The 23,764-nt window shown below is 43.0% G+C and overlaps 1 protein-coding gene across 1 annotated transcript; it reads right to left on the reverse strand.

Annotated features, from left to right (window-relative positions):
* Positions 1–19,388: 19,388 nt before the first annotated feature.
* Positions 19,389–23,343, reverse strand: LOC136423961 (xanthine dehydrogenase/oxidase-like). The gene is made up of 9 exons (XM_066412362.1): positions 23,308–23,343; positions 23,041–23,163; positions 22,602–22,700; positions 22,213–22,270; positions 21,939–22,085; positions 20,798–20,987; positions 20,500–20,604; positions 20,010–20,088; positions 19,389–19,559 (listed from the first exon to the last, which is right to left on the reverse strand). The coding sequence occupies exons 1-9, from the start codon at positions 23,341–23,343 to the stop codon at positions 19,389–19,391; spliced, it is 1,008 nt and encodes a 335-aa protein (XP_066268459.1).
* Positions 23,344–23,764: the final 421 nt, after the last annotated feature.

Below are 23,764 nucleotides of genomic sequence, written 5' to 3' on the forward strand. Positions count from 1 at the left end.
ATAATAGAAGCCAAACACCTGTGTCTGCTAAGAGGGAAAAACTCATTCATCAGAATAATAGAAGCCAGACACCTGTGTCTGCTGAGAGGGAAAATATCATTCATCAGAATAATAGATTAGCCAAATACCTGTATCTGCTTGGAGGATAAAAAAATCAATATCATAATTACATGTAGCCAAACATATGTTTCTGCTTGGAGGGAAAAAATATCGTTCATCAGAAGAACAATAGAAACTAAATACCTGTGTCTGGTAAGAGGGGAAAAAATAATTAATTAGAACATTAGAAACCAAAAACCCATTACTGCTCAGAGTAAAAACATCATTGAACAGAATAATAGAAGCCAAACACCTGTGTCTGCTTGGAGGAAAGATCATGATCATTTGTCAGAACATGCAGACAAACACCTACATCTGCTCAAGGGGTAACAAATCATTTATTCGATCATGCATCCAAACACCCAAGTAATCAGAACAGCCAGAGTGTAGTGAGTTTGAATAGCTTAAGTGCTTAGAATGGCCAGAGTACATAGGATGCAAGTGAGTAAGAGGTGCTAAGATTGGCCTGGGTGCAGTCAGAGGTGCTTAGAATGGCTGGGCGCATTGAGTTACAAGTGCTTGGAATGGCTAGAGTGACTTACAGGTGCTTAGAGTGGCTGGAGTGACTTACAGGTGCTTAGAATGACTGGAGTGACAGGTGCTTAGAGTGACTGGTGTGGTTTACAGGTGCTTAGAGTGGTTGGAGCGACTTACAGGTGCTTAGAATGGCTGGAGTGACTTACAGGTGCTTAGAGTGGCTGGAGTGGAGTGACTTACAGGTGTCAAAAGAGTAGAGGCATGCCCTGGTGTGCGATGGTCCAAATCCTTCTGTCTGGAGTTGGTGATTTACTACAAATCACCCAGATGGAGGCCTGGCGAAACCCCGTCTCATATCAGCCATACAGTGATTAACACCATTCACCCGGAAGGGCTCCCTTGGAAATCAGTTACATAGTCAACTGAAGGGACCACCCTAAAGATTAATGATACAGGTGCTTAAAGTGACTGGAGTGCAGTGACGTACATGTGCTTAGAGTGGCTGAGGGACTTACATGTGCTTAGAGTGGCTGTATCGACTTACAGGTGCTTACAATGGCTGGAGTGACTTACAGGTGCTTACAATGGCTGGGGTGACTTACAGGTGCTTAGAGTGGCTGATGTGATTTACATGTGCTTAGACTGCTGGAGTGTAGGGACTTACAGGTGCTTAGAATGGCTTGAGTGCAGTGAGTTGGAAGTGCTCAGTATGGTAAGAGTGCAGTTACTGTAATTCACTTTATCTTCACGGTAGCTTAATTTCAGGGTGTAAGGAAAATGGACATTTTCACTGAACTTTAACTTTACAGAACGGACATGTGAAGAAATCATTAATAATCACAACAGGTTTTCCATAATTCCAAAGTTCACAATACAGAGGTGACAGTGATAACAGTGAACATAAAGTTACAGTGAAAGAAACAAAATTACAGTAGTTTTAAGTTTACTACAAATGATAAAACGTCCTGAGAAAGGGGTTCATTGAGGGAAAAGTGTCACTTAACTTAAGGAATGCCATATTCTTGGGCCCAGTCTTGTGTCAGGAAAATGCTAAGTTGCTGCATTTGAGAATTTCCCATGTTGGTATCCCTTCTGTTGATAGGCAAGCTAGCAGTCTCTTCTCCTGGAGTGGCTCCGCTGCTTTTCCTCTAGAATGCAATGTAAATGCTAGATAAATGTAAGGAAATGGATAAATCTAACTTCTAGACCAGATTGTAAAAGACACAGGATTCAGCTCACCCGCAGCAAACGCTATGGTTATGGACCATGTAACTTGTAGAAACCAGACAGAGCTGAGAGAAGCAAGGGGCCAGCCTCTGGTCTAGTTACGTAGGAAGGTAGACAATTTTGTTTATTTATTTAGCTTCTATTCCTATCATGTACCACTAAGGATGTACCACATGTACCACCTACCCCAATAATAGCATATTATCATGCAAACAAGCTCCTCATTTTCAAAATATATACATTTGTATATGTTAGTTATCTCCTTCACCCAAATTTCATTACATACTGTTGCAGCTGCTACTACAGGTGGGTCAAGTCGTCCATCCCCATCACCGGAGATGATGTCCGCCTGGTGGACTTGGACAATAACTGCAGGGCCGCGCTGCAGGCTGCCTCTCCTCTCTGTATCTATAGTAAAACAAGATGGGTTGGCAAATATTGAATCTTTCAGACATCTGAAAAATATGAGGAAAAAAAAATTTATACAATCACGTCATATCACCGTCATATGTGCAGTTAGTTTAAGCATCAGTGCAATGGCATCTGCCCACAGTAAATACTGCAGAGTAGGTTACTGTGGTAGTGCCATATTAGTAACACCAGACATAGCAGCTAGTACACACTGTGTCATGTCTATGTCAAAGTAGAGATGGCGATTCAGGACAATCGGCGATTGTCCTAGGACAATGATGTCAGTGCACTGTTGATAGTGACCTGTAAGTTCCTGAGTTGTGTGTCTTATGTTTAGTACCTACCCCAAGCCCAGGGCATGAGGGACCCCTCCACCAATGCTTGCCTGTGTTAGTACCTACCCCAAGCCCAGGGACAGAGGGACCCCTCCACCAAATTGACCAATGCTTGCCTGTGTTAGTACCTACCCCAAGCCCAGGGACTGTGGGGCCCCTCCACCAATGCTAATGCCTGTGTTAGTATGCCCCAAGCCCTGGGACAGAGGGACCCCTCCACCATGAATGCTTGCCTGTGTTAGTAACCCCAAGCCCTGGGACAGAGGGACCCCTCCACCATGAATGCTTGCCTGTGTTAGTACCTACCCCAAGCCCTGGGACAGAGGGACCCCTCCACCATGAATGCTTGCCTGTGTTAGTACCTACCCCAAGCCCCGACCCCTCCACCAATGCTTGCCTGTGTTAGTACCTACCCCAAGCCCAGGGACTCCTCCACCAATGCTTGCCTGTGTTAGTACTAGTACCTACCCCAAGCCCAGGGACTGAGGGACCCCTCCACCAAGGCTTGCCTGTGTTAGTACCTACCCCTGATAAATTAAAGCCCAGGGACTGAGGGACCCCTCCACCAATGCTTGCCTGCGTTAGTACCTACCCTAAGCCCAGGGACTGAGGGACCCCTCCACCATTGCTTGCCTGTGTTAGTACCTACCCCAAGCCTAGTCTCCAACCAGACCCAATAGATTGCAAAGACCGTATCCAACTGGAAGAAGGAGCTTATAGTGTATGAGACTTGGGTTGGCTATGAAAACTCCTTCTGCCTGTTGGATACGGTCTTTGCCAACCCGTAGGTCTGCTTGGAGACTACCCCAAGCCCAGGGACAGAGGGACCCCTCCACCATTGCTTGTCTGTGTTAGTACCTACCCCAAGCCCAGGGACTGAGGGACCCCTCCACTAATGCTTGTCTATGTTAGTTGTGAGTGGCTGGAATTATTTTTTCTGCTTAAGTAGAATATTCCTTAACTTATGCAGACTGACCAAACAAGCCTCATTTAAACACCCACGTCCCAGCTGGAGCCTCTCCTCTCCTTGGAGAGTACTGTTACAGTAGTTCATAGAGTTGTTCCATGGTTTGATCGAAATTTCTGGGATAGACTATTTGAGTAGGGGACAATTCAATTCACAAATCTGTGACAATTTTGAGACAATTGGAAAATTTTGTCTGTACCATCATTGTAGAACTTCATCCAGCATGTTTTCTAAGAACTTTGGAGTAGCTCAAGATAGCCATATGTTGATACTCAAGTCATATTTATATATAGCCTTTTTTTCTCGGGAAACTTCTGGGCCTGGCATGGGGGCTTCAAAGTCATAAATGATAAAATCCAGTGGGGTGATGTTGGAATACTTAGGCGCACTTTAGACCTACAATGTTATAAGGTCGTACGATCATCGTCGTAGGCGACGGTTTTCTTTAGACACACGGTCAGGAAATATCATGGGACCCCCGCGGCGCAGAATTCCATTGATGTGCGCGTGTGACTCAAAGTGAACTCTTGCGCTCAAATTCAAAATGGCGGGGGCACCGCTTGTTTTCGTCAAAAGATGAAGCTTTTACTGACTTTGCAACAACTGTTGCCCTGCAGATGAGACGTTGAGAACGGTGCTCAACAAAGAAAGAGATTGAGGCTGGTACAGAGACGGACGGGATTTAACCCGAGTTCGTGGCCGCCGCCGGGGATGTCCCGGGGATCGAGGAATAGGGGCATACTAGAGAAGTAGCCACTGGTAGCAGCTCGTCGCGCCGGAATAACCGGTTTCGGATGAGAAAAATATGTTTCCATTGCTGACTGCATGCATATTTACAAAGAAAACGATAGAAAATTTCCTTCCCGGACAGGAAACAGCACGCTGTAGGCTTATTAGCGTATCACCCACTTCCGTCGCCGGCGACGATTCTTCTTTAGACGAGAAAAAAACAGCCACAGGCCCCCCCGCTGAACGTCGTGCGACTGGGTCCGAGGTGGTCGCACGACATTTCGAGGATTTCCCGTTTATTGCCGTCGTACGATTGTTTTGATCGTCTTTAGACGGCCAAAAAATACCGTCGCCAGCGACGTCGCCCACGGCGATGATCGCACGACTCTAAAATGTCGTAGGTGTAAAGAGGCCCTTAGTTGTCGGCTGTCCCTTTGTGGGTAGAAGTTACATTTGGATGTTTCATTTCTAGTAAACATTCGATATAAAAGTAAAACAGTCCCTTTATAGCAATATAGGAAGGGTGATGGATTGCAGTATTTGCTGTCAAATGTGGTTTCTCTAGTTTGTCTGCTGAACAGAAACACAACACAATGGGTGGTCATGTCAGTGGGTGTGAAAACTGTCCTAACTCCAGATGCAAGGTTTCCTTTTGTTTGGTAAGGTTTATGACTCTGATACTTGACACAAGCGTTGACTTGTTTGGCTGTTTTCTGTATTTTCCCTACAAAATTTCTCATCAACAACAGGGCATTAACCTTACATTAACCAACGGTTCACATCAAAGATAACAAACAAGTGGCTGTGAACAAAATTACTCAGAATATACAACAACAACAACAGAATAGAGACTCTGAGATGCTCATTTTGTTCTTGTCAAGATCCCCCACAGCCTCTACTAGTTTAGCACAAGGAGGAAGATTACTTTATACGCCTTTTTTCAACATGGCCAGGAGGTTTCAGAGAATAGTATCTGAAGAGCCATGACATACATTTCTTTATTGATTCTTTTTTTCCTTCAGATATCTTTTCAAAGCAGGGTATTTACAAGCTGAGCCATCAACTTGTTAGATAAAAACTAATAGTATATCTTTGTAGCTGATATCGTAGATGGGACCATTATTTTGGCGCAACACAACAACCTCAAAATATGGGGTTTTATCATACATCTGAATGCGGTTTTGATCATACTGTGCATTTTGAAATATCAGTTTTGTACATACCTGTAAACAGCTGTCACAGAAGTCTGGCTGTGAGTCTAGAACATTCCAACCGTTCCGTTTCAACCCCACAAATTATCTGGAGATTATTATTAAAGTGGCGCTTGTGACCTGTACAAGACAGAAGATGTAAAGTTACACATTCAGGTTCTCCCTAAACAAAAACTTCAAGGTTTGGAACAGGTTTTATATCCGGCTAAGATAATGCATGCTGTCTGTGTGATGTGAGGTCTAACGGACAAATATCTCTTTGTTTGTCTGTTTTATGACCTACTAGTATGCAAGGCAGCAGTTGTATCATCAGTACTATGATTCAAAAATCCTTGCTTTGGTCTAATTTTCGTCTCATAATGCGACATGGCGCTAGCCGCAGCGACTTAGCCTCTACCAGGCTCCGCGGATGGCTGGGAAAATAGTAGAAATCGGCCAAATAGAGTCAAAAGTATGCCAAGGGTACTCCGCTATATACTGGGAAGCTCCGTGGGTCTCCTATTGAGCTTCCCATGGCATACTTTTCACTCTATTTGCCGATTTCTACTATTTTCCCAGCGATCCGCGGAGCCTGGTAGAGGCTAAGCGGCGACTGTTGGAGGGCTTCTTCTAGTAGAGTAGAGTAGAGTAGAGTCTTGCAGTCTTATACATTAGCAGTAAAAAAAAGCCCCCCAATAGTCGCCGCGGCTATCATGTCGCCATGTTTATTTGACTTGAATAACAGTTCACAGTTACAGTTAGTTACCCCTCAGCGATACCCCTCCTCTAGGGGTTGTTAGAGGGTATCACAAAGAAAGAAAGAAAGAAGATCAAAGAAAGTTAAGAGCAAACATAAACATAAACTTACCGTCAGATAGGAGCTGTGGCGATACAACGTGCATTCCCCTGTCGCGTCGGTTCCTAACATGCCACGACATGTGCTTGTGTGCATGTTTGTGTGACGAACGGTTTCACACCTCGCGCCAGTGGACATGAAAGGTCGGGGGTCACCCTCGTTCCCAGGACTCCACGTAACCAGGGAGCTGGAGTAACCTCAGTTTAGCGTCAGATATTAGACATATGGTCTGAATAGAGTATATAGAGTCTTCATGGGGGATCTTGACGACGCTTTAACATTAAATTCACCATGATGGAAACATTTAACTCAGTATTAAATGGTAATAAAAATCTGTGAGAGTTTCGAGATCTTTCGAGAACGAGTTCATCGGATTGTTCCATGTATTCATGGGGAGTCAATCAAAACTAATCAGCAAAGAACCTGATCCGGACGCTAAAGTTGTTGCCTTGTAATATTTTGGCACTCTCCAAGCAGAAGTTAATGGGGGGAAGATTGTTACCTTCTTGTCTTGTACCCCAAAGGGGGCTGCGGACGCAAAATGGGGCATATGAAAAAAGGTATAAGTTATAATCTTCCCCACCAACATCTGCTTGGAAAGGAAGTTTTTGGCTATCTGCCTAGCCGTGGCGACTAACGAAGGGAGTTTTTGCTTGATATTACATATACTATCCCTTATATGTAATATCAAGCAAAAACTCCCTTCGTTAGTCGCCACGGCTAGCTATCTGCCCTGCTTTCGAGACCTAACGTAGCACAAGGTACCACTCCAGTTATGGTGCGCTACCAATTGTGGTCCACTTTGGGTCTTGTCGATGTGTATTTTGCTAAAGGTAGTTTTTATAAGCAATAAAGAACGTCATAAATATGATCCTTAGTCATGCCTCTCCTTATACAAAGCAATGAATTAGGTTTACGCCCAGCGACAAAACAGAATAAACTCCTGAACCTGTAACAGCAAGTTACCAAGAACCGTCGCGGTGGCGCAGTCCTGGGTTCAAATCCGGGGTCCCCTGATTTGTCTCGTTGACGTTGTGCCCTTGGGAAAGGCACTTTACACGACTTTCCCCACTTTACACGACTTTCCCCACTCAGGTGAAAATTAGTACCCTAAGTTAAGCCCCGGTTACACATAGCCGAACATTAGCCTCCGTTGCAGTCCTTCCCACTAGCAATTTTTTAGCGATTTTTTAAGCGATTTTATTGGGGGGGGGGGGGGGGGGGGGCTCACAGCGGTAACAGGATCCCAAGCAGATACGGGGACTCAAGCAGATACGCCCCCCCCCAATAAAATGGCAAAAAAAATCGCTAGAAATCGCTAGTGGGAAGGACTGCAACGGAGGCTAGCCGAACATGGCCTCCCGACTCTCTCCCGACCATGGTTAGAGTTATTCGGTGGCTAGGTGGGCTGGTGTTCAGCTGAGTCGGCTGGTGTTCGGCTGGTGTTCGGCTGAGTCGGCTGGTGTTCGGCTGCGCCAGCCGAATGTTTTGAAAATTTCAAAACATTCGGCTCTGCAGCTGGACGGAGCCGGAGGGTCTGGAATGGGTTGGCGGTGTTCGGCACGGTCGGCTAGTGTTCGGCTGGTCACGGTTCGGGAGTAATTCAGCAGTAAAATTGGAATCTTAACCACGCTATAACTACTGCTGAATAACTCTCAACAAGGTCGTAGATAAATTTCTGCTAACTCATTCCCAACCAAACTGACTACTACCAGAACATGGGCGAATCACCCCCGACCTTCACACGACCATGAATAGAGACGAAAGCTAAAAGCCTTTTTTAAGCCGAACGTGATCCGAATTTGATGTTAACAACATAGAAGAATGGATTATTTTGATTAAAAAGGAAAATCACCCCTCTTTTGAAAGTCGCTGAATATGTCTATTTCAATTCGTGAGAGGGTTAGCAACCGGCCGGGAGGTAGTCAGGAAAGATTCGGCTAGAGGTCGGGTTGGTTGGGAGTACGGGTTAGAAAGCCTTCGGGGCTCAGTCTGTTACTGGTTAGGAGATGGTTGCTCGGCGTATGTTCGGCTCAAGTTCGGCGCCAAAAATAGGCGTGGCCTAAAAACTGGTCAGACAACTCCCGAACTACCGCCGACCTGGGTCGGCTAGCGTTCGGGAGCCATGTTCGGCTATGTGTAATGCTTGGGTCACATTTCCTATCCGGGGCCCGGCCGGGCAGTCTTTGAGCGCGTTAATTATGATATAAAAGACAACGAAAGGCACAAAACGTACCAAAAATTATTTGAGTGCATATCTTGTGCATATTCATTGAGATCCACTTTGATTTTTTGCTTCCGCAAACAGCCCGGCCAGGCCCCGGCTGGGAAATGTGAACCTAGCATAAACCGGGGCTTCAAGCTTCTATTAAAGGACGTCCCTCGGATAGGACGTTAAATGGAGGTCCCGTGTTTGAGGATTTCTTTGAGGAGAGCTGACAAAGTAGCTGACATTAAATCTTTCTTTCACATTCAAGCTATGGCGAGTCGAGATTTGAAAGTCTTTAAGCCCTTCTCTCACTGAGCTGCGGCACTGTGGCGGTAGCGTGCGAATGGCTGCCGCCGCACTGCCGTGCACAAACCTCGGCGTACCGTCCTAGTGACGTCCCAGTGCCGTTCCAGTGCCGGTCCACTACCGCCAGCGTGCCAGTTAAAATAGCGATTTTTTTTTTTAAATTTAAAAAAAGAACCGCAAATGGCAAAGTGCCGCGCGCACGCCGAAATTAAAGCTTGCCGGGAGCTTACCGGGAGCTCACCGCGACCACAAGTGTGTAAAAAGTGATATGTCAGTTTCAAGGTAATAAGTATATTCTATAACATGTTACCTTTGTTGCACCAAGTGTCATAAGTGAAAGTCCATTTATCCTTTGAAATCAATTTGTGATGCACTTGTATGACTTTACATTGTATTTTGATTCATTGACAGCACTGCGATTTCTGATTAATTGACTACCATCAAACTACAATCGGTCTATCTCCCTAGCTATTGATCTGTTTAAGAGTTTGGTTCAACCCATTTTACTGCGTTGTAGTGAGGTTGAGGATTGTAGCTGTAAATGTTCTCATCTTTTCATTGGAATATTGCTTAATCCCACTGAAAATTAGATCTCTGCATTGTACATTTATTCCAGTACGGAAGTTGATAGAATGCGAGTTAGTCGCTTAAGAAAGAAATCAGACCCCTCGTCTACCTGTACTCGACCTGATCTTTTGCCATTCAAAAAAATACAGCGATAAACTGAACTTGATATACCAGTAAGACACTCAGTGACTGTATCGCAAATTGTACTCAATGTCTCGCCGTAAGGGATGAATAAGGAGAATTCCTATTGATCGTTGACAGTCAAACACAGTTGATTAGATACTCTCGCTAAGATTGTATAAGTTACCTACTGACAGGATTATTTTTTAAAAAACACGACACTTCAGTCGAAGAAGAACATTACTGGGTTATTCACGTTCAGGATATACTATGTAGACATGTTTGACTTAACCCCGCAGTTAATGCCAACCGTTTTGGAAATACATTTAAAGAACGTCTGGAAGACACGATTCTCCCTGGCTGGAGGGAACCACTTAGAAATATCAGTGGGCTCTCACTGGGATGCGGCACCGCGGTGGCACTGCGGCGGCACTACGGCGGCACTGCGGCGGCAGCTCATGACGGCACCGTCGCGAATTTTTCACCAATTTTCATTTGCACTCTCACTGACGTGCGGCGCATTTGAAGCCCAGATGAGCAAGTTATTGAATTTATTGAATGAACTTTATTGCTAGACATAAACGTACATGGTACAATGTAGGGTAGTAAACAATCATTACATCATCATCTCACAGCAATAATCACATTCATCACATTCAAGCCTTTGATACTGTACATAGAGGAAATATGTTGAAGATTAAGGCATATGGTATTCCTGATCAACTGATGGAAGCCATAGCCAGCATGTACCAGGGCACAAAGACAAAAGTCATCTCCCCTGATGGTGAAACTGAACTCTTTGACTTGTATGCAGGGGTGCTACAGGGGGACACACTAGCTCCATATCAGGCTGTTTATGATTGTTGTTGATCTGCAATGGATGTCACTTGAATACAGAAGAACAACGTCCAGACTTTGCATGATGTACAAAATGACTAATAAACCTGTAGACGTACAGACTGATAAGTATCTAATGGCAGCTCAGAAGAGGACTTGAAATCGCCATGCTTTTAATTACCAGAGTTATCAGCCAAGGATTGATGTGTTAAAAAATTCGCATTTTTCGAGAACCATATTAGAATGGAACTCGTTGTCATCAAGTACTGTAGGAGCATCTTCACTAAGTAGCTTTAAAGAACGGTTGCAGTCTGATATGCAAAGACTATGTGTAACAGACCGTTCGGTGTAACATAACCAGCTGCTGTCGCGCCGCGTGCCTGCGAAGCTGGTGTGTTGCGCCTAATGGCGGTTGTACCGGCTATATAGATACAGATACAGACTATGCACTTAGGATGGCTATTGACGGTAGAGAGGAGGAACTTTGTCTGCAGATAGAGAAGAGGAGGAGCAGAAGAGTTGGCCCTAAGACAGTGACTGATTTGGATTTCGCTGATGATATGCGTTAATATCAGAGGCAATTCAACAAGCTCAGGAACTGCTTGGGTGTGTGGAGAGCTCAGTGGGCAAGGTTGGTCTCTGCATGAACGCTGGCAAAACAAAGTTTATGCCCTTTAACATTCCAACCCCTTACTGCCTCAAGACAAGCGATGGTACTGCCTTGGAGGAGGTAAATGACTTTAAGTACCTGGGGTCCAGAATGGAAAGTACAGCAAGGGACATAGCAGCAAGATAAGCAGCAGCCTGGCAGGCTTGTAACAAGATGAAGAAGGTTTGGAGGTTAACTCTCTCACGCAAGTTGAAAGTGAGGCTCTTCCTGGGGGAGCTTCGGGCGTAAGCCTCAAGCGTCAAACCTCTGCACGTAAAAGAACTCAACACACTTATCGAGATAAGTAGGGGTGACCCGGTGTGCTTGGCCCAAAAACCGCGAGCCGTAGCGAAGCCACATTGCACTACCACTAGCTACTTGAAAAAGCAAGTAAGCACATCAACATTATCATTACATCATCACCATTACATAATTATCATCATTACATCATTTAGAGCAAGGCTAATCTATTTTACAACTAGAGTTCGGCGATCCCATACCTTCGCCGAATGGTTTTAACTTGTATGAAAGATGTGTTTGAAAGGTGTGTTATGGATTGCATACTTAATGTATGATGAGTACTACAGATAGAATTAGCCATGAGCTTTCTGGAAAGCGTCCTGCTAGACCACACTGTGTTCATTCGTCTAGAGACCGCCGCTGCTTTGCCAAGGCGGGAGTGTATGTTTGTGTCAGAGTCCCCATCGGCAGTGATAACACTGCCAAGGTATGTGAGCTGGGTGACAAAGTAAGTTTTCCGTTGGTTCACCATTAATTTGCACCTGTGGGGGGGGGGGGGGAGGTTGCTCTCCAACCTGCATTGCTTTGGTTTTGTTGCCGCTAATTCTCAGACCTACTTTAGCTGAATTTGTCTCTGTGTTAATGGTCATATCTTGGAGAATTTTATGGGACTCGGCTGTTAAGGCAATGTCGTCTGCAAAGTCAAGATCGGTGAGACGACTACTTCCTTTCCAGACTAGGCCAAAGTTTGGGTTGTCCATGGCTTAACACATACCATAATCTATGGTGACAACAGATGGGATAGAACACACCCCTGTCTTACTGCAGTGACTTTATCAAAGCTGTCAGTATAGCTGAGCCGACCTTCACACAACTTGATCCCTCGTAAGATGTCTGTGAACCTTTCATGTGTACCATATGTTCTGAGTACTGATTCTGAGTACTGATTCTCAGTATTGATTCTCTGTGCTTTTTTAAAGTCAATAAAGTTTAAGGATACTGGTCTTTGGAACTTAAGACACCGTTCAATAATGTTTCGTAATGTGAATATTTGATCACTGCAGGACCTGTTGGGTCGGAATCCAGCCTGTTCCTCCCTGAGTCTGTTGCACTTCTCAGTCTGTTTAGCGGGACAGTACAGAACACTTTGCCTAGTATCAAAAGAACTAATACGCAAATACAACTGTAGTGACAAAACCATATGACACAGAAAAACTGAACAACATGGAGACTTGTCAAAAGTACAAGATTGAAGTACAAAACGTATTAAACAAATCATGTCCATATTTACGTAATCGATATATCAATCGGTTTTCCTCTCTATTTCACAGTTCTCAGTTCATATGTCTTGAAGCGCCTTTGACATTGTGAAAAACACTGCCTACATGTTGACCCAAAGCCTGTCACTGTCCATATGTGTCCTCGTATATAGGTCGTCATCCAAAAAATAGCACATTGAAAGGGAATTTCAACTGATCCTCATTAATCATGTGAAAGAAGGACCTGATTTGCACAGAATACTTTCGTGAAGTATGATGAAATTGACCTTTGTATGCGGTATAGGAGTTGGACATGACAGCAATACATGAAAAAACATCGTTCTGTGTACGGGAAAGGGTTAAATTTGTCTTAGTAGTGATAGTCTGTAACAGCGCATCTATCTCTTTATCATAAGTAAGACAGGTCATCGCAAAATGAAATTCATCTTCAATATTTTCATTACATGATGGACACAACCTGGGGCGCATGTTTCGTGTAAGACATCACGAAATCGCCGGAAGGGGCAGCCAAGGGTGCGGGTTGTTTCAAGCTTTGCACCCGAGTGCCACAACCTGGTGTGAGCGCCAAAGACTCGCTTTCATGTAAGACATCACGAAATCGCCGGCAGGGGCAGCCAGAGGTGCGGGCTGTTTCAAGCTTTGCACCCGAGTGCCACAACCTGGTGTGAGCGCCAAAAACTCGCTTTCATGTAAGGCATCACGAAATAACCGGCAGGCGCAGCCAGGGGTGCCGGCTTTTTCAGGTCCTGTACCCGAGTGCCCGTCCTTGTGTGAGCGCATGGGACGGGGTAAGACATCACGAAATCGCCGGCAGTGTGACAAGACAGACCTTTGAATGGACTGTAGTTAGCTGTAGTAGCGTAGTTGTGTAGTCAATCTTGTCGTTGGGAGGCTAGCGGATGAGGAACTGCTTGTACTCGGACCGACATGACCTACCTGCCGTGGGACCATTTTAACGCCCGTGCAGACGGGTCTATGACAAGACAGACCTTTGAATGGGCTGTAGTTCGCTGTAGTAGCGTAGTTGGGTAGTCGGTCTTGCCGTTGGGAGGCTAGCGGATGGGGAACTGCTTGTACTCGGTCCAAGATGTCCTTCCTGCCATGGAAACATTTGTAGACGACCGTGCGGACGGCTCTATGAAAAAAAAAACGACCTTTAAATGAGCTGTAGTTCGCTGTAGTTGCGTAGTTGGGTAGTCGGTCTTGCCGTTGGGAGGCAAGCGGATGGGGAACTGCTTGTACTCGGTCCGACATGTCCTACCTGCCGTGGAAACAACCTGTGAGTGCCTGGTGTGTTGTGGTGCCGAGCCTTCAATTTCTAGACAATGTTTGTTTGTTTGTATTGCATACCCGGTAAACCGCCTCAAGGCGTAACACACCAGGTTAGTACTGAAGAGTACAAGCTGCATGTCCGGACAGTTGAGTTCATCACTGAATCGTCTCGGAATGGCCGTGGAGTTCATCACTAAATAGCTGAATTCCACGTTGAATCGCCGCTATTAGTAACGGCATTGCCTTCAATATAGCCAGTTAATTTCTACGAATTCAGTCTATTGGAAATCAGTTTTAAGGCAGGCATCCCCAAATTTATGGGATAGGACTTGGAATTCAGAAAAAAGTATAGAAATATTTGTAAATCTTTTCATGAAAAAAAGCAAAGCTGTGTGAATCCTAGCAAAATACAACATTCTTGGGAAGAACACTTCAACACAACCGTAAATTTGTTTTTATATATGATGTGTTTTATTTGCCCTAGTTATTTAAAGTTGCCGCTGGTTGTTTTGTTTTATGTGCCAGAGGGTATCCGCATAATTGAAACAAGTACACAGGTTTGGTAGTGTACCCATTTGTTGTTTGACCACCAGCTGTTGGGACGTGGGGAATACTTGTTCTAGATAAGAGACCAACAGATGTGACAGGTGCGACCTCAAAGCACATACCTATAATGGAGGAGTAGATATTCCTCATTACTTATGCAAGTTCAGTCCCAATTTGCATAATTTGCACTTCAGTGTGTACATTTCTGTCCAACCTACCTGCATATCAAATAACATGAAAATCTGTCGTTCCTTTCTTCAGTTATTCTCGTTGGAAGATTTTTACAAATACGCCTTTGCAGTTCCAATGACATATACCAAGGGGCCCAAAATTGACCTTGACCTTTCTCCTCCTTCCAGCACCTACCCACATACCAAATATCATTACAATCCATCCACACGTTCTTCAGTTATGCTGATTTTAAGCGTCCGGTGACACATACACACATGATAACACACACGCAAACGCACGCAAAACAATATCCCCATGAAAAGGTATTTTTCATTGAGATAACCATATCATTAACATGGTCGGTGGTATGTTGGTTTGTGTTGCTGAGTGGATTGATATCAAAATCACCGGTAATGTAACAAGGTGCTATTGATAGTGCTCATGGGTTCCTTCATACATTCATTGAGTTCTCTGCTGATGTCAGTATATTTGATTATACGTTCTTGGGTTCAGAAAAATATTATCAGCCGAACCAGAACACTCTCCTCTGGTCTTATGTATGACTTTAAGGCCCCCATTCTACTTGTCGGCGCTATAGCCCCTGTCACACTTGTGCGTATATACAAGCCCGCATGAGTTGCGTATTAACATGGTGTTGGTTTAGGTTAAGTTTGCAGCCGAAGAAGTAATTTATTTGGTTTGATAACCAGACTGCTCAACGGTGGGTCAAAGTAAAAAACAACTTCCTCCCTGCAAAATTTACCTAGATAAAAAAAATGTTACTGTGGAACTCATGCGCACTTGAATACACGCACAAGTGTGACAGGGCCCTATCGTCGCGCTCAAGCTGAGACCTAAAGCCCTGTCACACTTGTGCGTATAAGCAATTCCGCGTGAGCTCCGCATGAAATTTTGACAATACGCAGTTGTACGCTCAAAATATCAAATTTCTTGAGTTATGCGCGGCGCTCATATAGCGCATGAGTAACGAATTCAGCGTATGAGACACGTATATGATTTGCATATAAGGCGCGCAATACTGTTATCCTTCCAGCGAATAGCTGCGTATCAGGTGTGTATGCTGAGCGTATTCCGGACGTACACAACGTCTGCCGACCGCATGCCTGACGCACTTCCCACTGATGCTAATCAAATTATGAGCGTATTTGGTTGCATTGATATTAGTGTTTACTTGAACTGTTATGGGAAGACGCCTCCACAACTGACGACAAGTAGGACCTTTTGTATATTTGTGTAACAGGGACACCAATTTTATTTTTGGAACACTCCATGACATTTGGAGTCATTATTTACCCTGTGAATTTGATTGCGTTGATATCAGTAGTTATGAAAACTGTTATTAGAAGACGCCTTCACAAGTAACGACAAGTAAAACTTGTGTATGTAACAGGGATGTATGTGTGTGGGGCATTTCAATAATTGTTTAAATCAAAAGTTATGCACACTTTGCTGGTTGTGTTTGTTTCCTCTCTGCCCTTAAACTAAATCAAATACCCGAACAATGATTTACCAAATCTGGAATGTACCCCGGATGTTCGTCGAGTACGCTATATGTTCGCTATCCGTTCGTTATCTGTGCGTTTGTCATACGTCACTGATACGTACAATGAGCTGCCCGATCGCAGGACGAACGGCACTAATTCGTGACGTATATTATTATTCGCTATACGTTCGATCATCATGCGTTGTATCTGCACTGCAAGTACGCTATGTGTACGCTGCGCAGAGATCGTGCCACAAGAGAGCGTATTATCGCGTATGAAGCGCGAACACAAAGCGCGCTCGTACCGCACTCGACCGATGTCGGACGTATGCACTGCGTATTTATAACGTCTGAGCTGCGTAACAGCGTTTGCACGAAAGTTTTCGGTAGTTTCAAAAATATTAGGCGTACTGGGCCGTACCTTGCGTGTGCCTGCGTACGTAAAACTTTCACAAAACGATTGAGATACGCATTAGGTGCGTATTGTGCGCACGCCTGCGTTTGACAAAAATGTTGATACGCAACGGACACGGACATGATATACGCACAAATGTGATAGGGCCCTTAAAGCCCCTGTCACACTTCTGCGTACATACAAGTCCGCAGAAGTTGCGTATTAACATATTTTTGGTTTAGGTTAAATTTGCAGCCGATGACGTCATGTCTTTGGTTCGATAAGCAGGCTGTACAACGGTAGGTCAAAGTGAAAAAAAATCATTCCTCTCAAACTTTACTTAAACCAAAGAAATGTTGATGCGCAACTCATACGCACTTGAATATACGCACAAGTGTGACAGGGCCCTAACGGTGCTCACTGCGCTCGCTGCGCGCTCTCAAGTCGCTCTCGTGCTGATTGTTTTACATGTAGTATGTTTGGTATAGTATGTTTGTTATAGTATGTTTGTGCTTCCTTCTTCCTTTCCTTCCGGATGTTTGTTGTCAGCATTAGTCAATTGATTGTAATGATATTTGATATGTGGGTCGGTGTTTGGAATACGAAGGTCAATGTTGATTTTAGGCCCCCTGGTGTGTGAGCTTGGTACTGCATCACAACTTTCTTTTTTTAAATCATTTGACTTGAACATGCTGTGGTCTTTATTTTTTGGTGGCAGATAGCTTGTGATGTAACGAAGAAGTGCTGTACGTTTGGACCCCCTAGCGGCTTGCTCTGGAACCGCAGTCAGAATCTTTCAAGGAGGATTACTGAACAAAGGATTAAACGATTTCCATGATATTTAGTATGCAGGTAGCTTAGACAGAAATGTACATAATGAAGTAAAGTATGCAAATAGGGACTTAATTTGCATAACTAATGCGGAAAATCTGTATTTACAGTGTTATCCATTATTGGACTCAGGCATGTTGTGGCGAACCTGTTAGTTGCGTAACTGGGTCAAATATTCCCCAGGGGCCCGACAGCTAGTGGTCAAACCACAAAGGGATATACAACCAAACCTGTATACTTGTTTTATTATGAGGATAGCTTAAGTGTTACTTGATATAATGAAATGGTAATTAGAATCAAATTTGCATAATGAATGGCACAATTTTATAAACCCATTGCATTCAATTTTAAGATGGTTAAAAATGCAATAATAAATAAAGGAACATTAATAAAAGTTATTAAAATGAATACCAAATGTGTATAATTGATGAGAAAATGCTGTAATTCCATATTGGTAGATAACCGGAATTTCACACTTGTGGCATTTGGGAGTTACGATGACGGTGAACATGGTTGAATACAAATTATTCAAATGAGGGCATAGTTTGCAATATATATGTATATTTCATGGAGATATGAGGCCTCCGTTTTGATATGTGATGTCCAGTAAACCTGTAGAAGTGTGCGATAACAGTTCATCTCAAACGCGTTGATTCACTATGGCTGCGTTGAGTGCCCATGACTCAGCGCCATATGCCAACTAGTCAATTATTCGTGCGCTCCAATAGCCAATACATATCCTAGTTTTGAATGGGTAAAAATTGTGTGAAGTATTATTGCAAAGTTACTGATGAACTACTGGTAAAATACGAGTATTCTATATAGCTATTTGGGGTAAGATGTATGTATCCTGCATAAACCCCATTGTCTGAGTAATATAACCACTAATATGACGGGAAGATTTTATGTTAACTCCTTAAGAACATGCAGGTGAGGTGTTAATGTGTGTTGTTTCTGATGACGCCCCACAAATTATTCCAATCATCCATGGGCGTGCCAGGTGCAGATGATAATAACAATGTCAGTGTTAATCTGTGATGAAAGTTTAGGAAATTTAGTACAGTCAAACCTTGTCGGGCAACAACCTGGCACAGGGAACCACCTCCAGTCACAAGCCATAACAAACAGTTCATCCATTTTTTTCATAGCCCGTCCTCAGCAATCTCCTGTCCTCAGCAACCATTTCCCCCAGTCCTTTGAGTGGTTTGACTCAAGTTTGCGTTCATGAGATTAAATTAGATCTCATGAGAAACATAAACAGATCAGGATAATGTTTCCAATCAACGGAGACCAATGCCATATGCCTAACTAGTCGATTATTTGCGCCCTCCGGTGGCCTATAACCATTAGGTGTTAAGAAGGTGTGAAGTGAACGAGGTGCTAATGAGGCTCCCGTGGAGTTAATCCTCGACCGCTTTTTAAAGGTTCGGTTGCTGTTTTAAAAACTCGACTGTTGTTTTAAATACTCGACTGCTGTTTTAAAGACTCGGTTGCTGTTTTAAAAAGTCGATTGCGATTTAAGAACTCGATTGCGGCGTCAAGGCCTCGGTTGCGATGTAGCGACTCGAATGTGATGTAAGGACTCGATTGCGATGTAAAGACTCGATTGCTGCGATATGTAAAGATAACGATGTCGGTTGCAGTGTAATGATCGGTTGCGATGTAAGGTAAGTGTTGTCGTTAACGACAGCTAAATTGCGGTCGAAATCCAAACGCCGTCGTGCCAATGACATCGACTCGACTTTTGACCCATCGCCGTGCAGCCTTGTTATCGAACCGAAAAAAGCACTTGTTAGACCGCCAACTTTACATTAGCCAATTATTCAATAAATTAACAAGTCAGGCAATTTTAATGAACAGTGCCATCAATTCATCTACTTGCCCGTGAGGTCGTAAACGTATATAATATTATGTAAAGTTCGGAGTAGATCAGTCATCTGACTACTGTCGTTTTATATATTCTATTGTTACTGAAATAAGGTGAACAGTAGAAGCAGAAGTCATACCTGGAGCCCTTGTCATTGTTGTTGGAACAGTGTGAGTTTTACATGTTTGTCCGGTGAACTGCCAATTCGGACAGTAGTACACTGAAATAAAGGGCAGAATGTTTAAACCATTAACGAAGAATTTCAAACGTTTGATGATTTCAAACTCTACACCTACCGTATATCTTAATGGACATAGTTATTCTTAAAAACATCCTTCGTTATTATGTACTCATAGTTACCATTGTCAGCAAATGCCGGTAGAATAGGGATGAAAGAACACTGAGCGGAACTGCCGTTATCTTCGTACAGATTGTACACCACTGCTAGCAGCCTTCCCTCATCGTCAAAACCAACCTGTAAGTATAAGACTTAGTCAATATCCTTACAACTGATTTATCTACAGACACATATGAACTAAACGTGCTTGTCAAATAAAATCATCATAACTCTCAGCCAATCACAGTGCCTTATTCTGGAAATAAGCAAGTTCATTGGTCAGATATGGTCTTATTGTAAGATATAATAGTCAGCTTAGGTGAATGACTCATAATCTATTAATGCTTAGAAAAAAATTTAACTTATGATGAATTGATAGATTGATGGAATGATTGATGGATTGATTGATTGATTGACTGATTGATTGATGAAGTGATTGACGAAAATCTACGACCAGAATCATTGAGGAGAATCTAAAAAAAGGAATAACCCGAACATGTAGTATCAATAAGGTTTTCGTCAATCTTTCACAGACTGACATTGTTGGTTATGGTCATTGTTGATTGCGGTCACAGTAAGGTAACCTACCTCATATTTCAAGACATACGGGGCTCTCTTCGTTATAGCTTCCATATTGGTGCCGAGGTTTAGGCACAGACGCACAGGCCTAGAAAAGGGGATACATCTTTACTTTCCACTAATACAATGTGCAAGTGATACGTTTGATATAATTCAAAGATAAACATATACTTTCTGCTGAAGAATCTATCAGCAGAAACAGAAATCATTTATCACCCAAAACATGGCGTACTTTGTCTTTATACTATAGATGAGCACTTCATAACAATGTATTTATTGTACAGGCATTGAGTTTTATACCAAGCAAAAGACCGCTACAAATTGAAAAAGTGATAAAAAGTAATGCAATCAAATGAAATCAAATTACTCAGTAAGTTCACATTCTTCAATCTGCTTTTGTAGATTATCCTCGTCATTTGTCGTTAATCAATAGATATGTACTCTAATTAAGCGATTATGTCAAGACGAAAAGTTAGGACACTGTTGATTACTCGGGTACCTGTTGATGTTTTGAGCGGCTACAGCGCAGGCAGCAGCAGGCAGTAGGGAGCCAAAGGTCTTCCCTCCAAAGGCTCCGCCCACTCTCTTGACAGACACGTAAAGTCTGTGAAAAATGGCATAAAATACATCTTATTTCAAATTCATATTCATGTCATACTATGTGTGGGATCCGAAACGTGAGTCATCAGTGTAAGATACAATACAAAAGTAGGTACGATGTCATTGGTTTTTTCATGAATTCAATCAACAGTAGGGCGGGGTAACATTGATAATGTTTCTGTCTTAAGTTTTCTAACCTGTGAGCAGGAATGCCAGTCGCCTGTGCTACAGATGTCTGAACCATGTCTGTAGACTGGGTAGCAGACTGCACTTCCATCCCATCCTCCAAGGGGGTGCACCTGCACACCTGTGTCTCCATGTAGAAGTGATGCTGTGCATTACACGAGACCTCGCCTGAGATTCGATGAGATGCTTCTGCCAGGGCGCCTGGTGGCACAGATTATGGCAGACTTCATGATCAAAGGCAAAAGCATTGTACATTTGGTCTAAGGTTCTAAAAGTTCAGACTTCTTAAAGATTGTTTCCCTCAACACGTAGGTATTGTAATTTGTTTGTTTGTTTGTTTGTTTGTTTGTTTGTTTGTTTCTTTTGGTGTGTGTTCAAATTTGTTCGCGCTGGCCCGACTTTAGGTTTGTGCCCGAGCTGAGATGTTTAAAACCGGAGACTAAGAGGATACAAAGGTTAGCTGGCCTGTGTTTAAACTTTTTCATCAGGCTGGTGGGAAGTGAACGTTGGCACATGGCCCAAATCAGGAACCCGAGGATCGCTGGATGGCATGTACTTGAGAGTTGAGCATATTATGTGCGAAATGGACATGGTTGGTTTATATTTTACCAGTGGCGTTGGACTCATAAGCAATAGGCCCCGGGTTCGATACTTATCATGTATAGACGATATTCCTACCTTGACGGCGGATTGGCACCCACCGAGCCTCTTTGGCTAGTCTGTCTAAAAGTGCGCCAAAAAAACAGTACGGATTTTGTTGCCGATGTGCCAACATCTAGCACATATGCCACTAAGAGCCGTTAATTCTTTTGATATTTTGCAAAGATGTTGGAAAATGATTCAGTACATATTTCACAAAGGTATGGGATCTAGGATTTCTTGCTACATATTACTTCACTTTTATATTATGTTGTGGTAGGCACTGTTGGCATATATCTACAAAGATGTTTGCTTCATGTTGTGCAGACACATATACGCTGTAGAATAGCCATTTAACGCCAAACACACGAAACCTGTAATGTCATGTACCCACCTGGGCAATCATGCAGTATTGTGGTCCTCAAAATCACTTGATGTGAATGTGGCAAAGCAGTATATAAATCGCCCACACAAAGGAACAGATCAAAAGATGAAAGATAGACAAAGAAATACCATAGGGATCTCCCTTGACCACTTTGAAGGCAGGATAGTGGAAGGACTGGGCAGCTATGGCGTCTTGGATGGTGAGGATGGGGGGTTTCAGGTCAGTGTAGGTCACCTTCACAGCCTTAGCCATGGCGTCAGCATGAGTCTGTGTGTCTGGAATAAACATAAATCTGTTAAGAGCCATTTGGTCATTTACCTGTACAATGAATTGAGTCACAAAAGTAAAAGTTCATGGTGTGTCTTTTCCTACGTTTGTAACCGTATAAAATATGACCTGTACCTGCAATGACAATAGCCAATGGTTGACCAGCATGTAGCACTTCACCACTGGAGAGAAGCTGCAATGAAATCAGAGATCATGTTCATCTACAAAATATACATAATTTTGTTCAAGCTGTCAATGAATTTGTAGCTTCATAGAAGATAGAATTGAATCAATCACCTAAGGATTTTTTCCCGCTGAAACTGGGATCTGTTCTTTGACTGTTAGAAATCATGTTTTTCTCATCTAGAATATTAGTCTTATGTCATTGATATAAAATGGGTTCACAAATGTTTCCTAATTTTGGTCTGAAGTTGCCATCTAATATGCTTTATAAAATGTTTTTACGTATCAATGGTATCGATTTCATTACAAAGTTTTGTGTGAAGAATATGAGCCATAGACACCTCAATTTTGGGAGTGACTGGAGCCAAGAACGGCACGTTACAGTTGTTTTCCCCTTTGATATCCTTCGCTGTTAGACAGGTAACCGCTCCTGGCAGCTCCTAAAAGTAACAATCGAAAAGTCACTTTTGTAGAATCATACAATATATTTTTGCCACAACGATGCCTTTGATATTATTATTCATTACCTATAAACGAGAATAGTTTGCTATCTTCGAAAAAAAAAGATCACACACGTGTATTGCTTAGAGACAAAATTTGGCCAAAATTCACACAGTGCAAAACACCCTTGAACAGGTTATAACTAAATATCACACCTCTGGCTATTGAGCAATGCCCAAGAGACTGAGACTTAAAAATCTATGTGTTCTCGTTGTATTCATGCAGTTTAATGTTCAAGCGGTGCAGTAAAGTTTTTCATTGTATATATTGTTTTGTCACCATGGCGTGTGAAAAGTCCAGGGTTCCCAGTTTACAGTTGGCCACGGTGGAAGTCACGAGAGCGGCACAAACTTCATCATCGGTACGAGGCAGGTCGTTTGTGTACATGGCCTCTCCAGATGCCTGGGATGCAGGAAAAAATCCAGTTACTAAATAACTTGGAAGGGAACGAAATTATCCTTGATACATTATGAAGAAGGACTCAACTCGATTCCAAGACAAGAAATTGCTCATAAACGTCACCGTCCGGATGTGTGAAGTGATCACCGAGTCAAAGGTCATTGGAAGTCGGTACCGGCTCATTGATCCAGTTATATTTTATAACTGGATCAATATTTTGATAGGGACAAAAATGACTTCCAGGTGAGGTATTATATTCTCTGAGGTTATTTTCTCCCCACAAAAAGAAAATAATTACAAAATCGTACATATCATGTTGCACACACCAGTTCTTTGACCTTGAAATATCTGGAATCAGCTAAAAATGACTTCCAAATGAGGCATTATATTCTCTGAGGTTATTTTCTCCCCACAAAAGAAAATAATTACAAAGTCGTGCATATCATCTTGCACACACTAGTTCTTTGACCTTGAAATATCTAGAATCAGCTATGAAGTTGAAATTTTCTTCAAGGTTGGTGCAGCAACATGAACAGTAACTTAAAACCAGACACAAAATTAACAACACAATTTCTCCACACAATAATGTCACAATGGAGCATAA

The sequence above is a fragment of the Branchiostoma lanceolatum genome, chromosome 18 (assembly GCF_035083965.1).
Source record: "Branchiostoma lanceolatum isolate klBraLanc5 chromosome 18, klBraLanc5.hap2, whole genome shotgun sequence".
NCBI classification, from domain to species: Eukaryota; Metazoa; Chordata; class Leptocardii; order Amphioxiformes; family Branchiostomatidae; genus Branchiostoma; species Branchiostoma lanceolatum.